This window comes from Marmota monax, unplaced genomic scaffold (assembly GCF_021218885.2).
Source record: "Marmota monax isolate L192 unplaced genomic scaffold, Marmota_monax_Labrador192_F-V1.1 WCK01_AAM20220418_F8-fsc00425, whole genome shotgun sequence".
In the NCBI taxonomy this organism is placed as follows: domain Eukaryota; kingdom Metazoa; phylum Chordata; class Mammalia; order Rodentia; family Sciuridae; genus Marmota; species Marmota monax.
Window position 1 is genome coordinate 575,090 of NW_026695206.1, and position 22,494 is coordinate 597,583.

General features: G+C 51.6%; 1 protein-coding gene across 1 annotated transcript in view; it reads right to left on the reverse strand.

The window, feature by feature from the left end:
* Prdm5 (PR/SET domain 5) overlaps window positions 1–12,512 on the reverse strand; it is a 132,159-nt gene extending 119,647 nt beyond the window's left edge. Inside the window, exons 1-2 of the mRNA XM_046430303.2 lie at window positions 12,226–12,512; window positions 3,712–3,795 (exon numbers count right to left, since the gene is read on the reverse strand). Of these exons, the coding sequence (XP_046286259.1) occupies window positions 3,712–3,795; window positions 12,226–12,318 (177 nt within the window). The 5' untranslated portion in view covers window positions 12,319–12,512. The remainder of the gene's footprint in view (window positions 1–3,711; window positions 3,796–12,225) is intronic.
* Between the last annotated feature and the right edge of the window lie 9,982 nt (window positions 12,513–22,494).

Sequence of the window (22,494 nt, forward strand, 5' to 3'; positions counted from 1 at the left end):
GCTAACAGAAACAAATGAAACTGAGACCATTTGACAGGCTACTCTTTATAATATGCAGCTATCTGTTAGACCATGGAGACTGGTGGCCCTGATAATTCCACTGCCTCAGACTTAAAAAGTGGTTTTCCTCCTTGAGTCTCCAGGGGTTAGATTTAGGAAAACTAGCAAATGTGAACCTTACAAATGCCCATGTCAGGCTCACGCAGGAAAAGGTGGTGCTCCCACAGCCTCGCGTCCCACACTGTGCTCCTCTGGAACCGGTACAAGAGCAGTGGCCTCAGGAACAGCAAAACTAAGCTGTTATGAGAATTCTCCTGGAGCTCCTGGTGTTTCAGAAACATCTACATAAGTTGTACATGACGTACGTAATACGAGGAATCAACCTGAATCTAAGTGAGAGGTGTTTTCCCTATAAAATCCACCCAGAATGTGGACATTTTACCTGAACCTTCAGTTTTCATGTGGTTTTCTGGGATCTGCAATGAGCCTTTTGCTGCCTAACCAGTAAGAACTGTGCCCACGGAGGGGCCACCAGCTCCCTCGGACATGGCAAGTGCTCTGTGGGCGCCAGCCACACACTAAGCACCCACCAGCATCTGCTGAGCCCTTTAAGGACTGAGGCAAAGAGGACCCACTGTGAGTGGGAGGGAGAGAGGGGGACCCGGCTGGGACCTTCGTGATCTCAGAGGAACTGCAGGGGCTCCAGTGGAAAGTCAATGTCGTCTGGAGAGCTCCCAGGCTGGCATCTGCCCACCCCTCTTCAGGAAGTGCCAGAGCACCACGCTGGGAGGGAAGGGGAGCCCTGCATCAGAGGACGCCCGGCCCCCACTTCAGAACACTCGAGAGACAAGCGGAATCGGGGCAGGAAGACACGCAGGCCCCTGGCACCCTCCAGGCCAGGACTCGGAGGCCCCTGCCAGTGACTGAAAAGGGGACACCTGAACTGGGGCTGGAATATCCGGGAAAATTCTGTGGAGGGTGAAAGACCTGGAGATTTAAACCAAAGTATCAGGGAGAGTTTGGGCAACGGCACACGGGTGGAGTTTGGTCCGGCGTGTGAGTGTGAGCGAGTAGAGGGTGAGAGAAATGTACCTTAAGGCCCAAGCGCCTGGCAGAGTTCAGGTGGAAGGGAGCACAGCAGAGCACCGACATCCACGCTGTGCTGGTGACATGGGTGGCGGCAGGACGGCCACGTGCTGCTCCCAACCTCCAGCTTCACTGCTGGCCTACGGGCTGAGAAACCCAGAACTCCTCTGCTAACGCATTTGATTCTAAATAAAAAGTCAAGAGGGAAGGCTACCAAGAAGTGCTCAGGGTAGACAAGACTGAGTCCTAAGACGCCAAGCTCTGATCCTGGTGGCCAGGACAGCAGACTGAGCAACTGTAGCGGGTCCAACGTGCCCCAAGCTGCACTGGGGAGGGGGGCAGCCGCTGGCACACACCCCAGTGCTCCCGTGATGTGATCTGACCCCAGGATACTGGCCATGGCCCCAGGGCTCACAATAGGAGGCCACTCCCACCTGGAGCTTCTTTGGAAAGAATTGGCCTCTCAGGGAAGGAAGGGAGCCCGCATCAGAGCAGCGCTGTGGGAGGCCCCGACTGGGTCCACCAAGACCACTGGGGCTCCTGGCCGTGTCCACCAAGACCACTGGCACCACAAGCGAAGTGCGAGGATGATGCAGAAGGGGCAACGCCATGCACTGTCCCGCAACAGGGTCTCCAGACACGTTGCCACTCCTCCTCCGTCATCCACAGCCACAGCACTGGGGGCTTGACCTCCCACCTGGAGCTGCACCGTGGTGAACGATGTCCTCACAGGCTTGTCAGAAGTAGCACGTCCTAAGGGATCAGACTAAACCCAGCTGTCCAAGGTGCCCAGTGCTTTGGACATTCCCACAGAGAACACAGCACCAGAGCAGTCTCCATCCCCCCTGCAGGACAGCTGCTGCTGCAGAGGGTGGCTGATGACCCCCAGGGAGGAGCGGCAGGAGGGCAAGGGGTGGGACCTGTGCAAGAGGCCAGCAAGGGCCGCATCCTCTGATGCGGGGCTCCCCTGCCCTCCCGAGGGCACCTGAACAAGGGGCCAGCACTGTGGCACTCCTGAGAGCAGGGAGTAGGCTCGGAGGGGCAGCCGGTGCCCGTCGACGCCTTCCAGACTGTGCAAAAAGTACACAGCACTCGCTCACAGTGTCAGCACGAAGTAAATACAATGGAAAGGTCATTCCTGGAATTTAACATCCCTGAACACAAACATGATCAAACCAACCGGTAAAACCAGTGTGAAAACACAATCCTCAGGCAGAGATGGTGAGGAACCACAGACACAGGGTGCAAAGCTGACAGCCATTGCCACACCAGCACCAGCCGTGCAGAGGCCTGGCGTCTCCCATCTGCAAGCTTTCCTTTCCAAATAAAGGTCACCTCATTACCTGATGAGCTCTGCCTCGACACCAGCTGTGCAAACCAGGAACCTGCCACACCAGGATTTTCAGACCTAAAGCAGACACCAAAAGCCACCAACGACCTGTTAAATATCGCCATTTTCATCACTTGAGACTTGTTCGGTTATCTTTTGTCACATAAGCATTTGACTTCTGAAAACCTTCAGGGCAAGAGAATTAACTGCTGAGAAAATTAAGACCTTACAGAAGAACAGTGAAAGCCATTAAAAGTATTTTTAGATTTGTAAAAGTAAACTATTAAAACAGCATGCTAAATTAAAGCAGTATCTATAACATTCCCCACTTAAATTACAGGGTAGAGAGTGTAGTAATTCCCATCTCCATCACTCGCACTACAGAACCTTCTCAGAATCCTCTGGGCACCCCCACCTGACCCTGGGCAGCAACACAGGTGATGGTTATAAGTGTATTTTGCTTAGAGACCACACACTCTCATGATTTGTGTGTTGACTCTGCTAAAGCTACAGCTAAGCTAATGCAAATCCAGCCTTTGCTGCGCAGGGACTTCAGGGTGTGAGTAACCGCAACAGTGGGTGGACTCTGAGAGGAAGATAGCCTCCACGATGGGTGTGTCTCTGGGCCAAGCAGCCAGGCTTGAGAGCCAAACCGATGGCTTCCAAAGGCACTTCTGCCTGAAGACGGCAGCCTCCACTCCTCTCTGCCTGCAGGACTCCAGACTGGCCACCCAATAGCTGCGGAGACACCATCTTGCATGACACACATAAAACACCTCCTGGTTGCTCCTGGTCTGCTCCGGAGACCAGGCACAGACACCACAGCCCGAGAGCCTTTCCAGGTGGAGATCTCCACTCCAGGTCCCGTCTCTCACATTCCTACCTACACATTCCCTCTCCTGTTGTCTCCTCATAGAAACCGTCAGATATGATTCTTGGGGCCCAGTTTTCCGAATTTTTGTTGCAGCTGTCTCTGCCCCTTTGCCTCCCCGCTCGTCTCCTCAGGCCCTTCTCATACCCAGAAAGGAGCAGCCACAGGCGCAGCTGGCCTGCCAAAGCAGAGGGAAACTCCCTGGCGACTGACCCTTGCACACATCCCCACAGGCCGCTTCTCCAGTGATGAGCTATCCATTCCAGAGCTCTAGGAGTCCAATATCTCAGCAGTCTAATTTTATTAAACGCTAAATGTCAAAACTAAGATGCATATACACTTAGATACTCAAGTGAAAATCAGCACCCACTCGTGTGGACTTATAATCACATTTCGTGGTTCACAGAGGTCCCCTGCTACGCACCTCCCACATCAGCCTGCAGTCCATGTTCTCATCCAGGTCTTCCGGCATCCTCTTCTCCCCAGCAAAGGGCCCAAACTTCTCACCCTGAGGAGCAACAGGCACACAGAAAAGGATCAGCTCAATCATCAAGTTACAAAAATCAACCCCCTTCCATCATCTGGGAGTCTTCTTCCTCAAATCTTTACTCTAGCATTAAGACATTTTAAAATATTAACTAATTTACAAAACATGAAGTATTTACATATGCAAAGCCCAACTTAATCTCCTTGTTAGCCTAGAAATCAGACTCCACCACACAGGTGCCAACATAAAAGGGTTAAACTGCCAAACTCAGATTTGAGGAGGTGGGAGCCGCTCCAGGCCGTCCACAGCCCGGGGCAAGTGGGCCTGAAACCAGAAGCTCCCAGTTTGCCGACTTGAGTGAGAGACAGGCCCACCAGGCAGAAACCCACCTGGTTTCCATAAAAGTCATAAATTCCACCCTACTTTGCACAAGAAAGAAGCAGGCTTGCCTTTCTCAGAGGACGACTGTTCATAAATAAAGTTCAGCTTCGCCTGCCAATCTTCAAACTGTCACACGGGCACTTGTTACAACCGGTTTCTCAAAGTGTGCGCTGTGTGCAAACCCACGGCAGGAGCATCACAGGACTTGTTTCAAACAGAGATCACTGGGCTTTGGGGTCCAGACCAGACAGTGGGGTGCGGAAGCCACACTCTGCCATGCACTCTAGTGAGACCCCCAAGTAGTCAGAGGCCTACTCCCATGGACAGGTGACACTGATTGTCTCCAGGGAGCAAGCAGAGACTGTGGAGTCAGAAGGAGTGGGTGGGAAGAGACAGAGCCTCTTGTCTGCCTCCGTCTCCCAACAGAGCACTTCCCCAGGCTCAGGGGACCTCTGCCACATGCTCCTGGGGAAAAGCCACCAGCACAGAGCTTCAAGGAACATGAATGACCCAAAGAGCAACAGAAAACCCACACCCTAGGATGAGCAAGGGCACATTGCAAAGCTTAAGGAAATCAAGAAACAACAAACCAGCCCCAAGGAAAGAGAGCCCGGAGTCAGACAGGAGGAGCACAATGATCCCCAGGACCTGGAAATACCAGGGGAGTTTTCAACCACGACTGCGATTCTTGTAAGGAACCCAAACAGATATCCCAGAAGCGGAGACCGCTGGCTACTTTTTTCAGGATACTGAGGGAATTTAGAGGGCAGGGGCCTCCTGTCCTCACTGCAGTTCAGGCTAACAGGGCCTCACATCACCTCTGGGACAGAAACATGGCCCCAAGGGTTTAGAAGTAGCCATGTCTCACCTGAAGATGGGACCTAGAGATGGGGCTCCCACACCCACAAAGCCCGCGCTCACAGAGGCCTCCGCCTGAGGCTGGGCACCGCTGCCCACGCACTCTGACTATGCCCACTGTGCTGGTATACTGACAGCACTTTCTTAGGATCAAGATCACGATCCTGCACTTCCACAGAGACTAACATAAGCACGAGCCTCATCGGCCTCGCTGGTGACATTCAGGAGAGGAGAATGGGGCACTTGGCCACATGCTTGTGACTATTTTTTCTGTCAGTTGAATCAAATGAGCTGCCGATAGCCCTCGAAGTCAAGGCTCTCCCGGGGACTCAGGAGAGGTCCACCCCAGACTCTGATATGGGTCACCATTCCTGATGGGGAAAACCCCCTTCCAGCTACCCTGAACGTCCAGCCTCCAGCCTCCTCCATCATCCCTGGATGCACCCAAGGCCACACTGCCCACGCTCTCACCCCCAGCAGGAAGACCCTGGCCGGGCCACGTTCTAGCCATCCAGCCAGGCCTGTGTCTCCGGGCTCACCTTCGGTGTGGGGTTTCTTTGTGAGAAAGCTTCTAAGTTCCTGGCTTCTGATCGCCTCCAGGGTCAGCCCTCACTCAGGTACCTCGAAGCTGCCACAGGAAGGTAGCGGGTTCGGATCCCAGCCCAAGCACCACACACTGGAACACAGCCAGGTGAGTGGGAAAGGGTGTGCCTATCAAGAGCTCTTCACTCCAACCAAATGTCAGGGTGGCAGAGGGTGGCCCAAAGGTGCCCACTGCTTGCACCATTCCTGTAGGAGTCTGACTCAGACTCGTGTATGGAATCACTATATTCCTATATTGGCAACGAATTCCAGCTTTCCAGAACTGCACACCTGCAGCACAACGTGACTCAAGGCAAAGTCCACCTGCACAAACCAGCCTGCAGGAGGCCGAGGCCTGGGCCAGGCCCCCCAATGCCAGACTGCAGGGTGCCTCTCTGCAGCTACTCAGACTGCTTCTGAACTAAGGGTAATTAATCCACTCACCTGGCTGCCCACTGAACTGGACATGACTTTCACAAGCAGCAGTGTCTGACTGCCACACTGTGGGTCACTCTCCCTCCCTGGCTTGTGAGCAAGGTTCCTGCAGGCGCCTCTCGAGTCACAGAGAAGGCACTAACAGGGCTTGGGGTGGCTGGATGCTAGTCCTTGCTCCACTGTCAAGAGGCAGTGCTGCTTTACAATGTCACTAGCAGTCTGAGTGTTTCCTCATCCATAAGCAGGGGCTTGGCCTGGTTGACCCTAAGATTCTAAGATTCCTTCCAGCTCCTGGAAGGAAGGTGGTTAGAAAGAGCCCACAGACCACATTTGGAACAACTTGCCAATCAAGGAGACAAGAGTGTGACTGAAACACACTGGCAAGTCCCTAACTTCATAGGAACATCCAAGAAAGAAAGTGAGAAAACACCAGCTTCAGAAACTAGTGTCCATTTGCAATCCATGTTAAAAGCAGGAAACACAGGCCACTGAGTCACCATGGGAACAGGACGAGGGGATTCCTGCAGGCCGATGGCAATCACTCCTCCTCTATGACGTCTCCAGGAAGTGTAAACCAACATCCAAATTTGGGCCAGAATGTGGGCCCCAGGACAAAGCCACTGTCTCCTTAAGAGAGTCACCTCTGACCCTGTTGAAGTCAGCGTTTTTGCTGCTGTAACTAAAAGACCCAACAAGAACAATTTTAAGGGAGGAAAAGTTTATTTTCAGGCTGACGGTTTCAGAGGTCTCGGTCCATAGAACCTGGCTCCATTCCTCAGGTCTCAGAAGTGTGGTGGAGGGAAGCAGCTCACAGGTGGTCAGGAAGCAGACAGAGATGCACTCGCCCGATACAAATAGACACCCCAAAGCCACACCCCAATCCCCTCCTCCTCTGTACCTACTACCAGGTGATTAGCTCACTGGCTGGGTTAGGACTCTTAGAACCAATCATTTCTCCTCTGAACCCCCTCACATTGCCTCACACATGAGCTTTTGGGGGACACCTCACATCCAAACTATAAGAGACCTGATCAAGACACCTGAAGCACAACCTGCCTTCCCGGGCTGTCTGTGGCTGTGTCTGGTGGCACTGCCTCTGCCTGCTTTCACTCACTTTTCTTTTCACATTTTTCTTTCCCTCATTTTTCTAACCTGAAGTTCAACTTTTTGTCTTTAGCCTCATTATATTTTCACGAACTGAGCATCCGGCCTTTACTCCAGGTACTTCTTACTTGAGGTTTTACCTCATGAAAACACCAGGGTCTGCCTGTTAGTGAGACAGAAAGTTGGCACCGAGGGTGACGGTGACGAGGAGCCCAGAGGTAGCGGATGCCACAGGATTTGCAGACCTCGGGCTGCAGCCGTCTCACCTGCAAAACCACGAGGGTCTGTGGCGCAGTGCTATCGGACACCGCATCCAAATCCATTCCTGTCTACTCTGCTGCCCTTAGGTACACCTTCTCCTCCACCTTATGGAACCACCCACTGAGGTCTCCCTGCAGGGAGGCCAACCTGGCAGACACACCCACCCAGAAAGGCATCACAGTGCCCCAGGTAATCTGGGCCAGAAGGAATCAGACTTGGAACTGTGAGGGGCAGGAAATCCACACCTTGACCCCCAGAATCTCCTTGCTCTCTGACTGCCACTAAGGATCTCGACATGGGGAGTCATTCTGCATCACCTGAGCACACTCACTCACAGGGAGGGCAGAGTCCAGGAAGGAACTGCGCCAGCCACGGCAGAGCCCAGGAACGGTGTGGGGCCTGGAACCCAGGAACGTGGCACCCCGACCAACCACCAACAGCAGGGAGTGGAGCCTCCCTCAGAGTCTCCCAGGACCCCGTGACCCCACCCTGTTTAGATGTTTGGCTCCAGATGCATAAGATAATAAATTGTGTTGTTTTAAGCCCCAAAGTTTGTGATGATTTGCCACAACAGTCATAGGAAACTAATACCCCAGGACTGTCAATAGCCTTTGTCCTGGAAAACAGCTGTGGACAAGATCTCGGGCATCAGGAGAGTTCAAACTGGAACGTGGATTCATGAGAGAAGAGGGATTCATGAGAGAGAGGGCAATGAAGATGGCCTTGCAGCACTGGGCGCTGGGTGCCATCAGGAGCTCTTAGGCAAAGGTACTGAGCAGTGTGGGGAGAAGTGGCCCTGGGGGCCAACTCAACAGGCCAGAGTGTACCCTGTGAGACCTGGGCCTTAGCAATCTCTTCATGCCTTTACTGCAATTAGGGGACCAGAAATCGAGTGCAGACACATTTTATTTCATTTATAAATTACTTCCTTTTTGCTTCAGCTTTATTTTATTTTTTATTTCCTTTTAAAAATCCCAATCTAACTGCCAAATAGCTCCACTATGTTAAGGGTAGGCAAGTTATTTTCTGTAAAAGAAAATAACTATCTCTCTGAAGAGCAGACAAGGTTTTATCACCTTAATGAAGAAAGGCTTGGAAAGGAGAGAAAAATGTTAAAAGATCAAAATTAAGGAAAACTGCCTCATGTGGTCAAGAGATGATAAATGAGCAAGTTTCTTACCTGCAAAGTGGAGACAATCATCAACCACTTAAGACCACTTTATGACACAATGAGACAATATGTGCCAGCCCTGAGTAAACAGAACCTCAAATTCAAAACCTGTGCGGGCATACGGCAGTACCAGGCGCCACGGGCTCCTCTGTGCAGGCACATCCCAGTGGGGATGTTTCAGCAACTCTGGGGTCTGCTGGGTCTAGATCCCTTCAGCTGCACTTCCAACACTCTGTCTACAAGCCATTCAGCTCTATTCTGACCAATGAGCAGCACAGCTTCTCATCCAACCAACCCCCTGAGATCAAAGTCACAGGGCCACCACATAGTGTCATGCTCGCTGGCCCTCTGCCTCAGGTCCCCTCTGAGAGTGGGCTTGCTAACAGTTCCTACAAGCTAATGGAAGAGTTGAAGGACACAAGGCGTGTGCAGGAAAATGCTCAGCAACCTGACATGCCTCCTGCAGCCCAGGGGATCTGCCCTGCACCTGCGGCTGGTTCCTGCAAAGTCCACAGCTCTCCTCTTCCAGGTGCACATGACCTCATTATAGCACTGGTCAGACTGTCCCCAGGACTACTGAGTCCAAGCCCTCTGAACTTCCCTTCTCCAGGAGTGCTACCACTGGTCAGCTCCTGCTGTCAACCCAGGAGGCCACCCTCCGTACTCCAACCCTTCATTTAACCTCACACAGGCCCTTGTTGTCTGGGTAACCCTCCCATTTTAGCTGCTTACCACCATGTCCCAGTCTACCTCTGCACACAGTAAAACCATCTCCCTGCAAAGCCCTCTGTCTGGCAGAGTCATGGCCACATGTGAATGAAAACCTGCAGACTAAAGTAATCCAAAGGGAAGAAAAGCTGGTCGCAGTATTTCCCCACCTGGGTCCTTTCCTTAAGATCACCAGATCTGACATCTGGAAGGAACCTTGAATTACCCTTCCCTGCTGGGACCCAAGCCCAATGTCAAACAGCACTGCCCATCACTCACTCCTATTGGCCAGCAAGAGAAAATGGCCATGAGGAAAGTCAGGAGCAAGGTATCTATTTAACTTTTGTTCATGTATATACTGGCAAGACCAGTTTTGAGCAGCTAACATTAATTTAGTGCTTTGCAACCTAAAATATCACATCTTTATGAAAGCATAAAGGTGTGCTCATGAAGTCACAGGGCAGACACTTAAAACAAGGTCTCCCACGGGGCATGTGAAAAGCACCCATGGTATTATTATTATTATTATTATTATTATTATTATTACTACTACTATTGCTACTATTATCATTGTCATCATCATCAATAGCAAATGGCAACCTGTAAGATTGTTTATAAATTCAGGCTTTTTTCTACTCAAGGGGTTTCCAATAGACTCCTTATCTTGTTCCCTCTACATGGAATTTACATCAAAAAAAAAAATAGAAGCAACAGGTCTGCAAAAAAAAAAAAAGTAACTGCCAAGGAAATTCCATTAGGACCATTGTAGAGCAAGGGAATTAGGTGATTAGCTGCAGGACCAGCTCCCGAGACCCAGCCAGAAAGGGATGGCTCTAGAGAAGAATCATGGCACTCTGGAAAGGGAATCCCAGATCCACCTGGTGAGTGTCATGGGTGGAGTCTCCAGCAAGATTCCCCAAGCTCAGTCTGGATTCAATTCTGCATTTGAAATCACCAGATGGCTTGAATTGTAATGGTTCTGTAAAACAGGAGTGTTATACCCGTATACATGTAATAAAAGTGTGATGAAGCATCTGGAATTTCCAACACAGATAGCTGAAGTAGCATATTCCAAATTTTGTTTAGAATGGAGAACATGAAACTTTGAAATAGGTGCTTAACACCACTGTCAATCTATCTTCCCAGACCCCTTGATTTATGGTCACCTAGACCTAGGGTAACTTGGGAAATATTTAAAAATTGGGAGACTAAGCACCAACAGGTAAGGGTGCCTTGCTGACATTCACTCTAGCCGCGTGGCTCAGCTGAAATCTGCTCTCCAGGGCCAGGCATGCCGTTGGACTTTAGCAGGTAGAGCTGAAGCTGACTTTAAGGTCATTTCTGGCACCTGTGAATAGTCTATGACCTTGTGAAAGAACATCTTAGGATCACAACTAAACTCTGTCAATCGCTGTTTGGATTTAGTGCAAAAATCTGCATATTCTTTAAAACATAGATAAGCATTCTATCTGCAATCTCGACAGAAGTCTCTGTTTTATATATTAAAATTACACTAGCCAGGAAAAGATAAGCTTCCACTAATGCAACAGTTATGCTACAATAATTAAAGACCACTTCAGAAACTGTTTGCCCTCTTGCCCCAAAATAATTAAATACTTCCAAACAACCAAGTACAAAAAAAAAATGGTTGAAATTGATAAAACTACCAAAAGATAGTGCATTGGGGGGTAATTACTTTTATGCCAGAGACCTTAAGAAGAAAAGAAAGAAAGAACGTCCATTTGGGAATTTTTCACATCCTGTGAGAATGAAGTGAAAAAAGCACTTCACCTCTGTAGGGGGAAGGCACTCTGCATGGCTGCCCTTGGGTATGGACGCTCCTATCTGTATTGTAACGTCTGGCCATTCACAACATTCATTCACTACACCTTTAATTCAAATAAAGTATTTTCCTCTCTTTTTCACATTTATGCATTCTCCCAAATTCCCATTCCAAACAGTGTATTCCGGTTGATTTTTTTCCTACATTGCCCTGGAGGGCTTGTAGGTAGTGCCGGGAAGGGTCACTCTTTCTCCATTCACCTGCTCCCAGGTCAGAGCTGGGGAAAGGTCACTCAATGATAGGACGCTGGTGTCTCTGGGCACATCCTGGGACCCTCCTGGGGTCCTGCCCAAACCTGCATTTCTCCATCTTTGGAAACATCTGCAAACAACAGGAGGGGGTGGGAGGAAGGGTTGAAGAGGTGGCAGGGATAGGGGTTTATACTTCCATTGTTCCATAAGAAGCAACACATATTCCAGAAAGAACTTGAGCTTCAGACCTAACTCAGTAACTCAGCAAGAAATGTAAGAATTTCCGTTTTCTCGCCTCTTAAATGGAGATTGAGGCTGATCTCAGAGGAGTGTGGCGCCAGCGAAGTGAACTAATCGAGGTCACTACCCAGCGTGGGCCCTGGCACAGGTAGCCCGCAGGAGGGGCTCTGGGCGCCTGCGGGCCTCGCCGTGCGGCGGCGATTCCAGATCCACGAACGGGCCTGGCACACGTCCGGGCGTCGTGGGGTCGGACCAACTCCAGAGACCAGAGACGGGGGCGTTTCAGGAACCCCTCCGCGGCCTTTGCTCCCACCGTCCCACATCTCCAGCCCGTTCTCGGGTGGGCAGTGCGCAGCGCGTGCCCTCATCTCGCGCCTCAAAATTTCTGCAAGAAAAGCTCCAAACCAGAGAAAATTTCAAAAAGGCCAAGAAAAAGCAAAGGCTGACAGATGAGCGGGCGCCTCCCAGAAGCCGCGGCACGCACGGGGGGGCGAGGCGCCCGGCCGCGGTCGGGCCTGGTGGGCGGCGAGGCGCCCAACGCCCGGGCACCGAGCGGAGCGGGCCGGGCAGGGCCGGGGCGGCGGCGCGGGGCCGGAGGCCGGGCGGGCCGTGCGCGCGCAGCACGGCTCGCCGCGGGCCCTACGTGGCGGGGCAGGGGCGCGGGCCGCGGCACCCACCTTGCTCACTCGGCGGGCCGTGTAGAGCCCCATGCCGTCCTGCACGCGGGAGGACTTCAGGGAGAACCTGTCCGGCACGTACATGCCCAGCATCCTCCCCCGGGCCTCGCGCCGCCGCGGCGCCAGCGCCCGGGAAGCGACACGTCGAAATTTGGGGTGCGGGTGGCGGGGAGAGGCCGGCGCGAAGGAGGAAATGGAGCCTTCCTCCCAGAATCCCCACCTCCCTCCGATTCCAGGATCCCCCGCGGCCCGGCCCCTCCTCGCGCGGCCCTGCGCGGCCCGGGACTCGGGGGACGCGGGGGACGCGGGCCCGGGGCCGGGCCGGGCCGGGGCCGGGTGGGGGGCGCAGGCCGGCGCCGGGCGCTGATTGGCCCGAGGCGGTGCGGACCCGGAGCCGGCGGAGCTGCCGCGGGCTGAGCGGAGCCGGCTGAGCCGAGCCGAGGCGCAGGCCGAGCCGCCTGGTCCTGTCCGGGGCTGACCTTGCTCCCCAGAACCGCACCCGCTTCCGGAGGGTTTCCCGCTCCTCTTCCGAAGCAACCGGACCTGGGCCTTGACACAGCCGCAGGGCTGGAGTTCCCGGCCTGAGGGAAGTTCCTGCACTTTCAGGGCACACTCTTCCGAAGTTCTCCCGGGTTTGAAAACCCCCAGACCTGCTGATGCTGCCACCATAGTCTTGGGACTGGAGATCCTAAACCGTGGCTCTGGATCACCAGAGACCTGACACAGTGTTTAGCGCCTGGTGCACCTTCAGCACACGCCCAGAGCCTTCTAGTCATTTCCTGGGGTGACTTTTCTGTGATTTTCTAATGCAGAGGTCTTTCCTTGGACACCATTTTTTGTTCCTAATTGATGTTCTTAAAGCATTAACACACAACCCACAGAAATGTTAACTATTTCTCCAGGATTGAGGAGACCCTTGAAACACAAACCTTCCTAAATAGATTGTGATTTAAGACTAAAAATAGAAAAAAAAAAAAAAGATTATTATGAAAAAAAATATAATAGAACATTTGAAGAATTTAAAGAATAGAATAAACGAATCTTTCTAAGAAGTTTAAGGGTAGCAATGACTGTTTCAGTCTCTTTGACTTGCCACAGATTATACCGGACTTCTGTATGGGGAAATGAATTCATAAATAAAACACAAAGTTTGGGGGAATCTGGAGTTGGATGACCTTGAAACACATAGTAGGTGTTCAGTAAATATTTCTTGAAAGTCATTTCTGAGTCCCAGCTGAGAATTTTAAACTAGTCAGAAATGAGACTGGAATTCACTTTGCTCTTGGTTGGGCCTCAGGAGAGTCTGGGAGAGTCTGCAGCAAGTGGGTTTCCAGGGGTCCTCTGAATCAGGGCTGAAGCCCCACCAGGCCAGATCCACAGGTCCCTGGAACCAGGCCCCATCCAGAGGTTGGGCTGCATCTCCCCAAGGCATGCACAATCCTTCAGACAGCTCAGCCACATGGGCCCACAGGCAAAAGCTCTGCCCTGTCTCTCTGGGCACAGAAGTCTCCACTGTCTCCATGGGTAGGAGGAGAGGGGCAGCTGCTTTGCACATGGCACTTCTTAATCCTGTGCTGTTTCTGGGGAACAGTGTCACCCACTTGAGACTATTCACCTGACTGTGGGCACCTTTACAAATTAGGAAATGGTAAACACAGTAAATGGCAAATATACAGGATTATACAAATTGTTAGATAAGTCTGAAAGCAATAAGAAGAAAAGCTTCATATTTTATGAATCTTAGCCAAAGGTTTATCTTAAAATGGACACAAGCATTCAGAATATTTCATTAAAGCATGCAGTGTTCTTTTTATCTATTAAATAGAATGTTCTGAAGACCTACCAAGTCAAACATGGTCATAAAAAGATTTTCATAATAAGTTCCATTACAACACATAAAAAGAGTATGTGTTTGCCAAATCAAAATGCACAGTGCTGACCGGAAATTTGATTTTGAAGCCCACAAGACACTGGTAGTACCATGAGTCATTTCTTAAAACTTTAAAAGCTTGAGTGACCTTTCAATATTATCTTTGAAAAACGGGAAATTAAAAGTCTGTTTTATATCAAAAGTTTAAATCCAGTCTTAAAAAAATAAATAAAATACAAAAGTCGATATTTAAAGTATGCCCGAGCACCTGACTTGCTTTTTCTAGAAAGCAGTGCATACTCTCCACAAGAAAAGGGGCTCCAACACATTTCTCCTATTTCAGGTTTGCTTTGGAGGATTTTTTTTTTCATTGATATGCCTGAAGCAGGTTCTAGTTATTAAATTAAAACTGGCTACTTATACGGGCCTTGTTTTTTCATTTCAGAGAAGATCTGAACTGTAATTCTATATTAATTGATTGTTTCACCACGCATATTATTGAATTCTTTGACTGTGCCTCAATTACTAATGACAGTTTCTAAGTGCCACAGTAGAGTAAAAGCTCGATAGGACAGAAAAAGGAAAAGAAAACAGATTTATTTATGTTTATTTTCCTGAGAGTCAGAGGGATGTTGCGGTGAAAATATAAAACTGAACTTCCGGAGCAGAAAAGAATAAGCTGAATTCGGTATAATTCAAAAAGCAAACAGAAAGAAAGGTAGGCATGGCAGTGACGCCTGTGATCCCAGCCACTCAGGAGGCTGAGGCAGGAGGATCACAGTTGAAAGCCAGCCTCGGCAACTTAGAAAAGCCCTAAGCAACTCCGCGAGACCTGTCTCAAAATAAAAAATAGAAAGGGCTGGGGATATGCCCAGTGGGCAAGCACCCCTGGGTTTAATCCCTAGGAAAGAGAAGGAAAAAGAGAAATCCTGTGAAACAAAGCCACGGGGGAGTGGCAGGGAGTGGCAGACTGCTACTCTGGCACGTCCCCTTCTCACACAGAGTCCACAATAGCAATAGCACCAGGGAAGAGGTGGGCGTCGCGCTTTCCTTCATCTCCTTCATCTCCTGAACAGCTCATACCGGCCAAAGGAGGACAGAAAGTCCCTCAACAGGGAAGACCTACAGGTCCCTGAAACCTCAGTGAGTCACCTGACACTCAGAACATTGAGGGGCTGCTAAATAACCCAGGGCCCTCCCCCGCAAAGCCAGCGCTGCTCCTGGGGCCCATGCCGACAGGTGACAGGAAGCAGAGCAGCCTGGGGCAGCCTGGGAGCAGGACACCGAGGGTCCCTTTCCAGGTGCCACGCCCACAGGGAGCAGCCCAAGTTCTTCTGGTCCACAGCCCACTAAGGTCCAACAAGAAGGAAGAGGGAAGAATCCGTCGGTCAGCGTCGAAAAGGGTTCCCGTGAACCCCGACTTCCCACAGAGGGAGGAGCTGTCCAGACCAGGCCTCCTGGGAAACTGAGGCAGCACAAAGCCCCCCCACCACAGGTGTGAGTTTATTATGGATGGGAAAGGGGGAGAGGGGACACTCTCAGGGAGAGGGTGGGTCCTCTCAGAGGAGAGAGGGACAGTCCACCTCTCCTGCCCTTCAGCTTTATTGGGGTCCCAGGGAACTTTCCAGAGAGTCCTGCCCAGTTCCACCTCTTGACTTTTGACTGACAGCAAGATAACATCAGACTTTCAAGTCCCCATTGCCATGACAACTCTAGGTCACTGGCCCCTGCTGACCAGTTCTAAATGGGACCTGTTCTTACAGATTTTGTGAGTGGGGAAATGATCTTCATGTGCCCGAGTTCTGGGACCTGGTTTGTAAAAGGGTCACAAAAGTCTCCCCATTCAGGGTAGAGTGCATTCCTCTTATCAGCATTATTTCAGGCCTACATTTCCTACATTTCTCCTGAAGGTGACAGGTAGTTTGCTGAGGAGTGTAACATACCCTGTCCACTTAGCCAGGCAGGGCTGCAGGTGAGCGGCCTTCAAAAGGGAAAGCACGTGGGGGTCAGCAGTGGGTGAGTTTATGCAATTATTCCCTTAACCTCATGTTCCCACCACTCCTGTCTGTCCTCTGTCAGATCAAATTGAAAGAATATGCTGCCTTAAAAAAGAAAATGTGTGTGTGTGTGTCTGAATCTCAGTTTCCAATTAAGCCAGTTTTGATCATAAAGCTCTAAAAAAGAAAGAAAGAAAGAAATCCTTTCAAATCTTTATTTATTTTTTTTGGTAATGGTACCCCAGATTGAGCTCAGGGGTGCTTAACCACTGAGCCACATACCCAGCCCTTTTTATTTTTTATTTTGAGACAAGGTCTTGCTTAGTTGCTTAGTGCCTTGCCATGTTGCTGAGGCTGGCCTTGAACTCACAACCCTCCGGCCTCAGCCTCCCAAGTTGCCAGGATTGCAGGGTGCACCACAAGGCCACCCTTTCAGACCTTCTGATCAGGTTTCAGCTGGGCCAAACAGTTCATATTCATGGCAGTAATTAAACTCCTCTTTTTCTTATAAACCAAGAGATCTATCTGTGACTAAGAACTGAAATCGATAAAGCTTTTATGACTTAACTGTGGATACAAGAAGTGTCCTCAAAACAAAGTTTAAGAAGATGAGGCCCCTCCCAAGATACAAATCCATCTCAAAGACAGGCACAGCCCTCCGGCCCAAGCTGGCAGAGGTCAGCGTGTGCTGCGAGCTGGGTGCAACCCTCTCCTCAGCTGACAGAGGTCTGGAGCCCCACTGGGACCCGCTGACTGCACACGACACACAACCTCCTGGAGCCTGATGGCAGGAGTAAACAAGTGCCCACCAAGACACAGACGGCAGGAGACCCACAGCACCCTCTGCAGACAAGGATCGTGACCCAAGGGTCCCCGGATGCAGCCCAAGGCCAGAGTCCGAGTGGGGGATTCCTGCTAGTCTGAATGTGGTAAGGAAGGGGCAAGAGGCTTTTGGCCACCCACTGGGGCAGGCTCTGTGGGAGCTGGGAGAGCTGACCTGCTCTTTGGTAGGTTTGACCTGAGGAAGCCTGAAGGCCTGGTCCCCAGCCTGTGGCACTGTTCAGGCGTGGGCTCTCTGGGAGCTGGGGCCCAGTGGGAGGAAGGAGGTCCCAGGGTGCAGTCAGGAGGGTGTTGGACTGGGATGCTGGTCCCCCGCACTTCCTGTCCACGGCGAGGGAGCAGCTCCGCTCACTCTCGCTCCAGCCTTGGAGTTCTGCCTCCCCAGGAGCCTAAAGACAATGGAGCCGGGTGACCATGACCAAAACCTCTGAAACCATGAGCCAAAATAAATCTTTCAAGTTGCTTGAATTGGCGTTTTGTCACTGTGACAGAAAGCAGACTCACCGGAAGGCCAAGTCCTCTCTCCAGTGTCTGTCAGCCTCCCCAGGGCCAGATCTCCAGGCTCCAGGGCAAGTAGAGAGTCTCCTCGACTCTTAGTGGTCTCCCGAAACTGCAGGGAATGGAGAAGGGCCTTCTCCTCACCGTGGCTAAGCACATACCCACCACCCTTGCTACTACAGACCAGCTGGCAAGAGCCACACATTTATTTAATAGCTTTAATGTGGCCCGGGACAGACCCTTCCTAAGGAAATCAAGACCTCAAGAAACAAGGAAACCTGTGTCCTTGTTACCAGGTTTGATGAAGAAGTGGGGGTACTTGTCCTAAGCCTGTCACCTGCAAGGCGTATTTTCTAGTCCCTGTTTTACACACAGGAGAATGAATCTTAGAAAGGTCACTGACCTTATTAGCCAATTCCCCACATCCAAGATGTGGCAGAGCTGATCCAAGCTGGGCTGCTGGTCCCAGTGTCCCTGGCTGTCCAGCCTGGCCACTTTCCAGTCCCACTTGCCCAGCAGGCCTGGCTCAGCAGGGGCTCCAGGGCAGGCCAGCTTCTTCTTCCTCCTCCCCAACCCCTTGCTTGCCTCCTGCTAAGTCTCTACAACTGGGCTGGAAATTTGGTCAGCCAAGCTCTTTACTTTTGTTAGATAAATAATAAAAACCAATAGAATGTTTCCTGTGGTCAGCTGCTGCACTTTGGTCAAATCAGCTGTGTCTAAAAGAAGCCATGATTTCTCCAAGGATGTCTCCTCTGCAGGGAGGGACCCTGAGACAAGCCCTGCCATCTCAGAAGGCCTCTCTGGGTCTGGCAGACTCCTGGCCTACTTAGGACTACAGTCTAACTCATGCACAAATCTTTTAATCCACAGAATGGAACTTAAGAAACATCTGTAGTTAACAAAAAAAAATCAATCCCAATGTTCTTACATTAGACAGAACGGATCTCCCTTTTCCCCTATTAAAACAAAACCGTGGCTTGGGAGCTGAACTCCTCTGTGGTCAATGGCGCCATCCTGACTGGCCCTCCAAATAAGCAAGATGACACAGCTCACAGTACCGTTCTCTAGAAACCCCAAAACCCTGACTAAAGATTGGCTCAGAGACAAGGACCAACTTTTCCCTTGGAAAACAATATTTCAAATAAGCATTGTAGCTGGGTGCCGATGTCCTGGCCACCGCGCCATAAAAGGGATCCTTGCACACTGATGCGACCAGTTCCCGAGTGAGGCTCAGAAGCCGCCTGCAATTCCAGAGAGGTAAGCTGCCCACTCTCTCTTGTGTGCTGAATTGTGAAAGCACAGCAATTAACATTATCTAAAGACCATTAATTTTAGAATTTCTCTCTGTTGTTTGCAACATCGTAGTAACATATTTTGTAGTTGAATGAAGAATATGCTTTTTAACAAGGCCTTTGAGTTCAAGATAATAGTCATGAACATTGGTTTCTAGTGTCTTAACGTTTTTGTAATTAAGCAAAAGTACATTAATATTACATATTTCCGACACAGGGACAAAAGTGTCTCTTGATGAAACTGGCGTGTGGATTGTGAGCTCTCCTGACTTATGCAGTGTAGCAGGTAGAGCTGCGACTGCGATAAGAGACGGCCTGCGTCGCGGGAGCCGACGGCACTGTCCCAGCAGCACTCCGCACCATTCCTTAGAAGTTAACACAAGGAGAAGCAAAGCGGAAGACCTAAGGCTGAAGGAGGGTGGACGGGTGTCAGCCTGGAGTGACCCCCGGACACCACACACAGCAAGAGCAGCAGGCTCCCTGCCACGGGGTCCCACGTTCCCTCCGCGGCACGTCTAGACAGCTCCTGGGCCACGGGGGATTCCGTCCTTACAGAACTCTATTAAAGTGCCGCACAGCTACAGAGAAGAAACGGGCATCACACTGATCCCTGAGTCCCCAGTCCCGGAATTGCTGTAGAATTTTACTACGAAGAGCCTCAGACCAGAAAGAAGCAAAATCACTTTCTAAAAAGGCACAACGGCCATTCCAGACCTGCGCTGAGTGGGGAGGAGGCGTGGACACCCCACGGACTGGGGAGCGGAGCCCGCGAGGCCAGCGCCAGAATGTGAGCAGTATTAACACGGACCTCGGGAAAGAGCAAGGCCGTCCGTGACTCCACTGCATCTTCTACACAGCTCTCGAGCCCCACGGCCAGGTCCGACGGCCACCCTGCCCAGCTCGCAGAGTCCTCAGAGCCAGGTCAAATTCAGTACCTTGGATGAGGGCTAAGTTTCTTCACCAAGGCATGGGGAAGGGAGTCCGCTACCTTGATGTAGCACACGACAGCCCCCGACCACCTGCCAGGGTGACACCTACACAGTTCTGGCTCTGCAGAGGTGGCCGGGCTCCTCAAGATGGCCAGTGAGGACTTGTAATAAATAAAAAAATGATACATCTTGTGCAGTCCATGCTATGGCCCAACCTCAGGCATGGTGAGTTGGGGGCAGTGGGTGACGTCCTTCTTAGCAACAGGCCCCAGTGGCCTTTCTGTCACCAGAGCATTGATTTTCCTAGTAGGAAGGGGACGTGGGGCTGGAGCAGCCAGATGGAGACAGCCCTCCAGTCTGCACAGCCAGGCACATGTCACTCAGGAGACCCTTTGCTGGCAGCAGTGGGTGACACAGCACTAACGGGTCACCCAAGCCACAAGCCAAGACTGACCTCTGACAGCAAGGTTGGTAAGACAGCCGACGCTGGAAGAGAACCAAGGAGCACGGTGAGTCTGATAGACACAGGGAAAGATCACAGGGCCAGAATTAAGTTCTGGAACCAACATAAACAAGAGGTAGAGAACCGTGCACAGCAAAGCACAATCTACAGGGACAGTCGGCATGTTCACCCCTTGGGAAGGGTCAGCAAGATCACCCTAAGCCAATCTAAAATCAGACATCAACACTGTCCCCCCTTCCCAGGTCATCCAGGAGCCCAGGTGCACCTCTCCTCGTAGGGAAGAGGGAAACTGCAGACCCAGACACACCAGGAGAACCCCGGCAACCCTCAGGTCGCAAACACAGTGTGGAGAAGTCCAGGGTGCACACAGGTGCAGGAGCCCGTGTGGTACACCCCTTGCCCTCCAGGACCCAAGCAGCCATGGCTCAGGGTCACCTGCAGACATCCATCAGTTGACCCATGTCTGGAGACTGTCCTGCCTGGAGCTCGTCACCACAGCCCGTTTCCAGTCTGGATAGCACTATCATCGCCCTGGGCTCACACAGGTGACCCTAGTTACTCAGAGCCTTACGCAGCAGGAAGTCCGGGACCCCAGCTTCCACACCCACACAGTGCCCAGTCTCCCAAGGAACAGACTGACTCGCACAAAGTAAAAGTAGCCCACCATCCTGTGTTTGCCTGTGCCCAGCCTGGTGGCAGCCAGGAACCCACCCTGCCCTGGCTGTGAGCACACCATATGGCCAGCTGGATCACAGCTCTGCACACACGTGAGCCTGAAGCTGGCCAGGCAGCAGCCGTACTGTACCGGAGCACAAGTGGCCAGTCTAACAGAGCCCTGGGCCTGCACCCCACCTGACAGCAGGCCGGAGGTGCCCACTGAACAGCTGCCTGGGCTGCAACACCACATACTCCTTAACATGGCTCTAAGCCTGCCTAAACCCCTAGCAAGCCCGCTACATAGCTGGATGGACTGTGGCACCCGTGAACACCCAAGTCCAGCCTGACAGCTGGACAGACCGTAGCCCCATCCACCAGGGAGCCCATTACACAGCTGCCAGTCCCCAGGGTCTGTGGACGCCTTGCCCAGCACAACAGCTAGCCAGGTGGCAGCCCAACCCCCTGCAAAACCATCCTGTGCCACTATAGTTACAAATGCCTACAGCCTGGGCCATGGATCCAGGTACAGATATCACTGAGAAGGATCAAGCGGACTAGAATGAGCAAAAACCACACTGCTGAGTCAACCCAGAATCAAAGTGGACACACCACACCCAGTCAGTGCGATGGCTCCAGGAAACAGAAAACACAGTTGGAAAGGTGACCCTTGCATGATATGCACACGTTAGTGTGGGGACCCAGGACATGAGAAGGGAAGAGGACCTGGCCCCCAGTAGAACACAGTGAGTCTCCAGCAACAAAACCAAAGAAAGGAAGTCTGTGGGATGCCAGGAAGAGGAAGGACTCCAGGTACAGGAGAGGACAGACAGACAGCTCTGTGAACCAGGTACAGGAGAGGACAGACAGACAGCTCAGTGAACCAGGTACAGGAGAGGACAGACAGACAGCTTAGTGAACCAGGTACAGGAGAGGACAGACAGACAGCTCTGTGAATCAGGTATAGGAGAGGACAGACAGACAGCTCTGTGAACCAGGTACAGGAGAGGACAGACAGACAGCTCAGTGAACCAGGTACAGGAGAGGACAGACAGACAGCTCAGTGAACCAGGTACAGGAGAGGACAGACAGCTCTGTGAATCAGGTACAGGAGAGGACAGACAGACAGCTCAGTGAATCAGGTACAGGAGAGGACAGACAGACAGCTCTGTGAATCAGGTACAGGAGAGGACAGACAGACAGCTCTGTGAATCAGGTACAGGAGAGGACAGACAGACAGCTCAGTGAATCAGGTACAGGAGAGGACAGACAGACAGCTCTGTGAACCAGGTACAGGAGAGGACAGACAGACAGCTCTGTGAATCAGGTACAGGAGAGGACAGACAGACAGCTTAGTGAACCAGGTACAGGAGAGGACAGACAGACAGCTCTGTGAACCAGGTACACGAGAGGACAGACAGACAGCTCTGTGAACCAGGTACAGGAGAGGACAGACAGACAGTTTAGTGAACCAGGTACAGGAGAGGACAGACAGACAGCTCTGTGAACCAGGTACAGGAGAGGACAGACAGACAGCTCTGTGAACCAGGTACAGGAGAGGACAGACAGACAGCTCTGTGAACCAGGTACAGGAGAGGAGAGACAGACAGCTCTGTGAACCAGGTACAGGAGAGGACAGACAGACAGCTTAGTGAACCAGGTACAGGAGAGGACAGACAGACAGCTCTGTGAACCAGGTACAGGAGAGGACAGACAGACAGCTCAG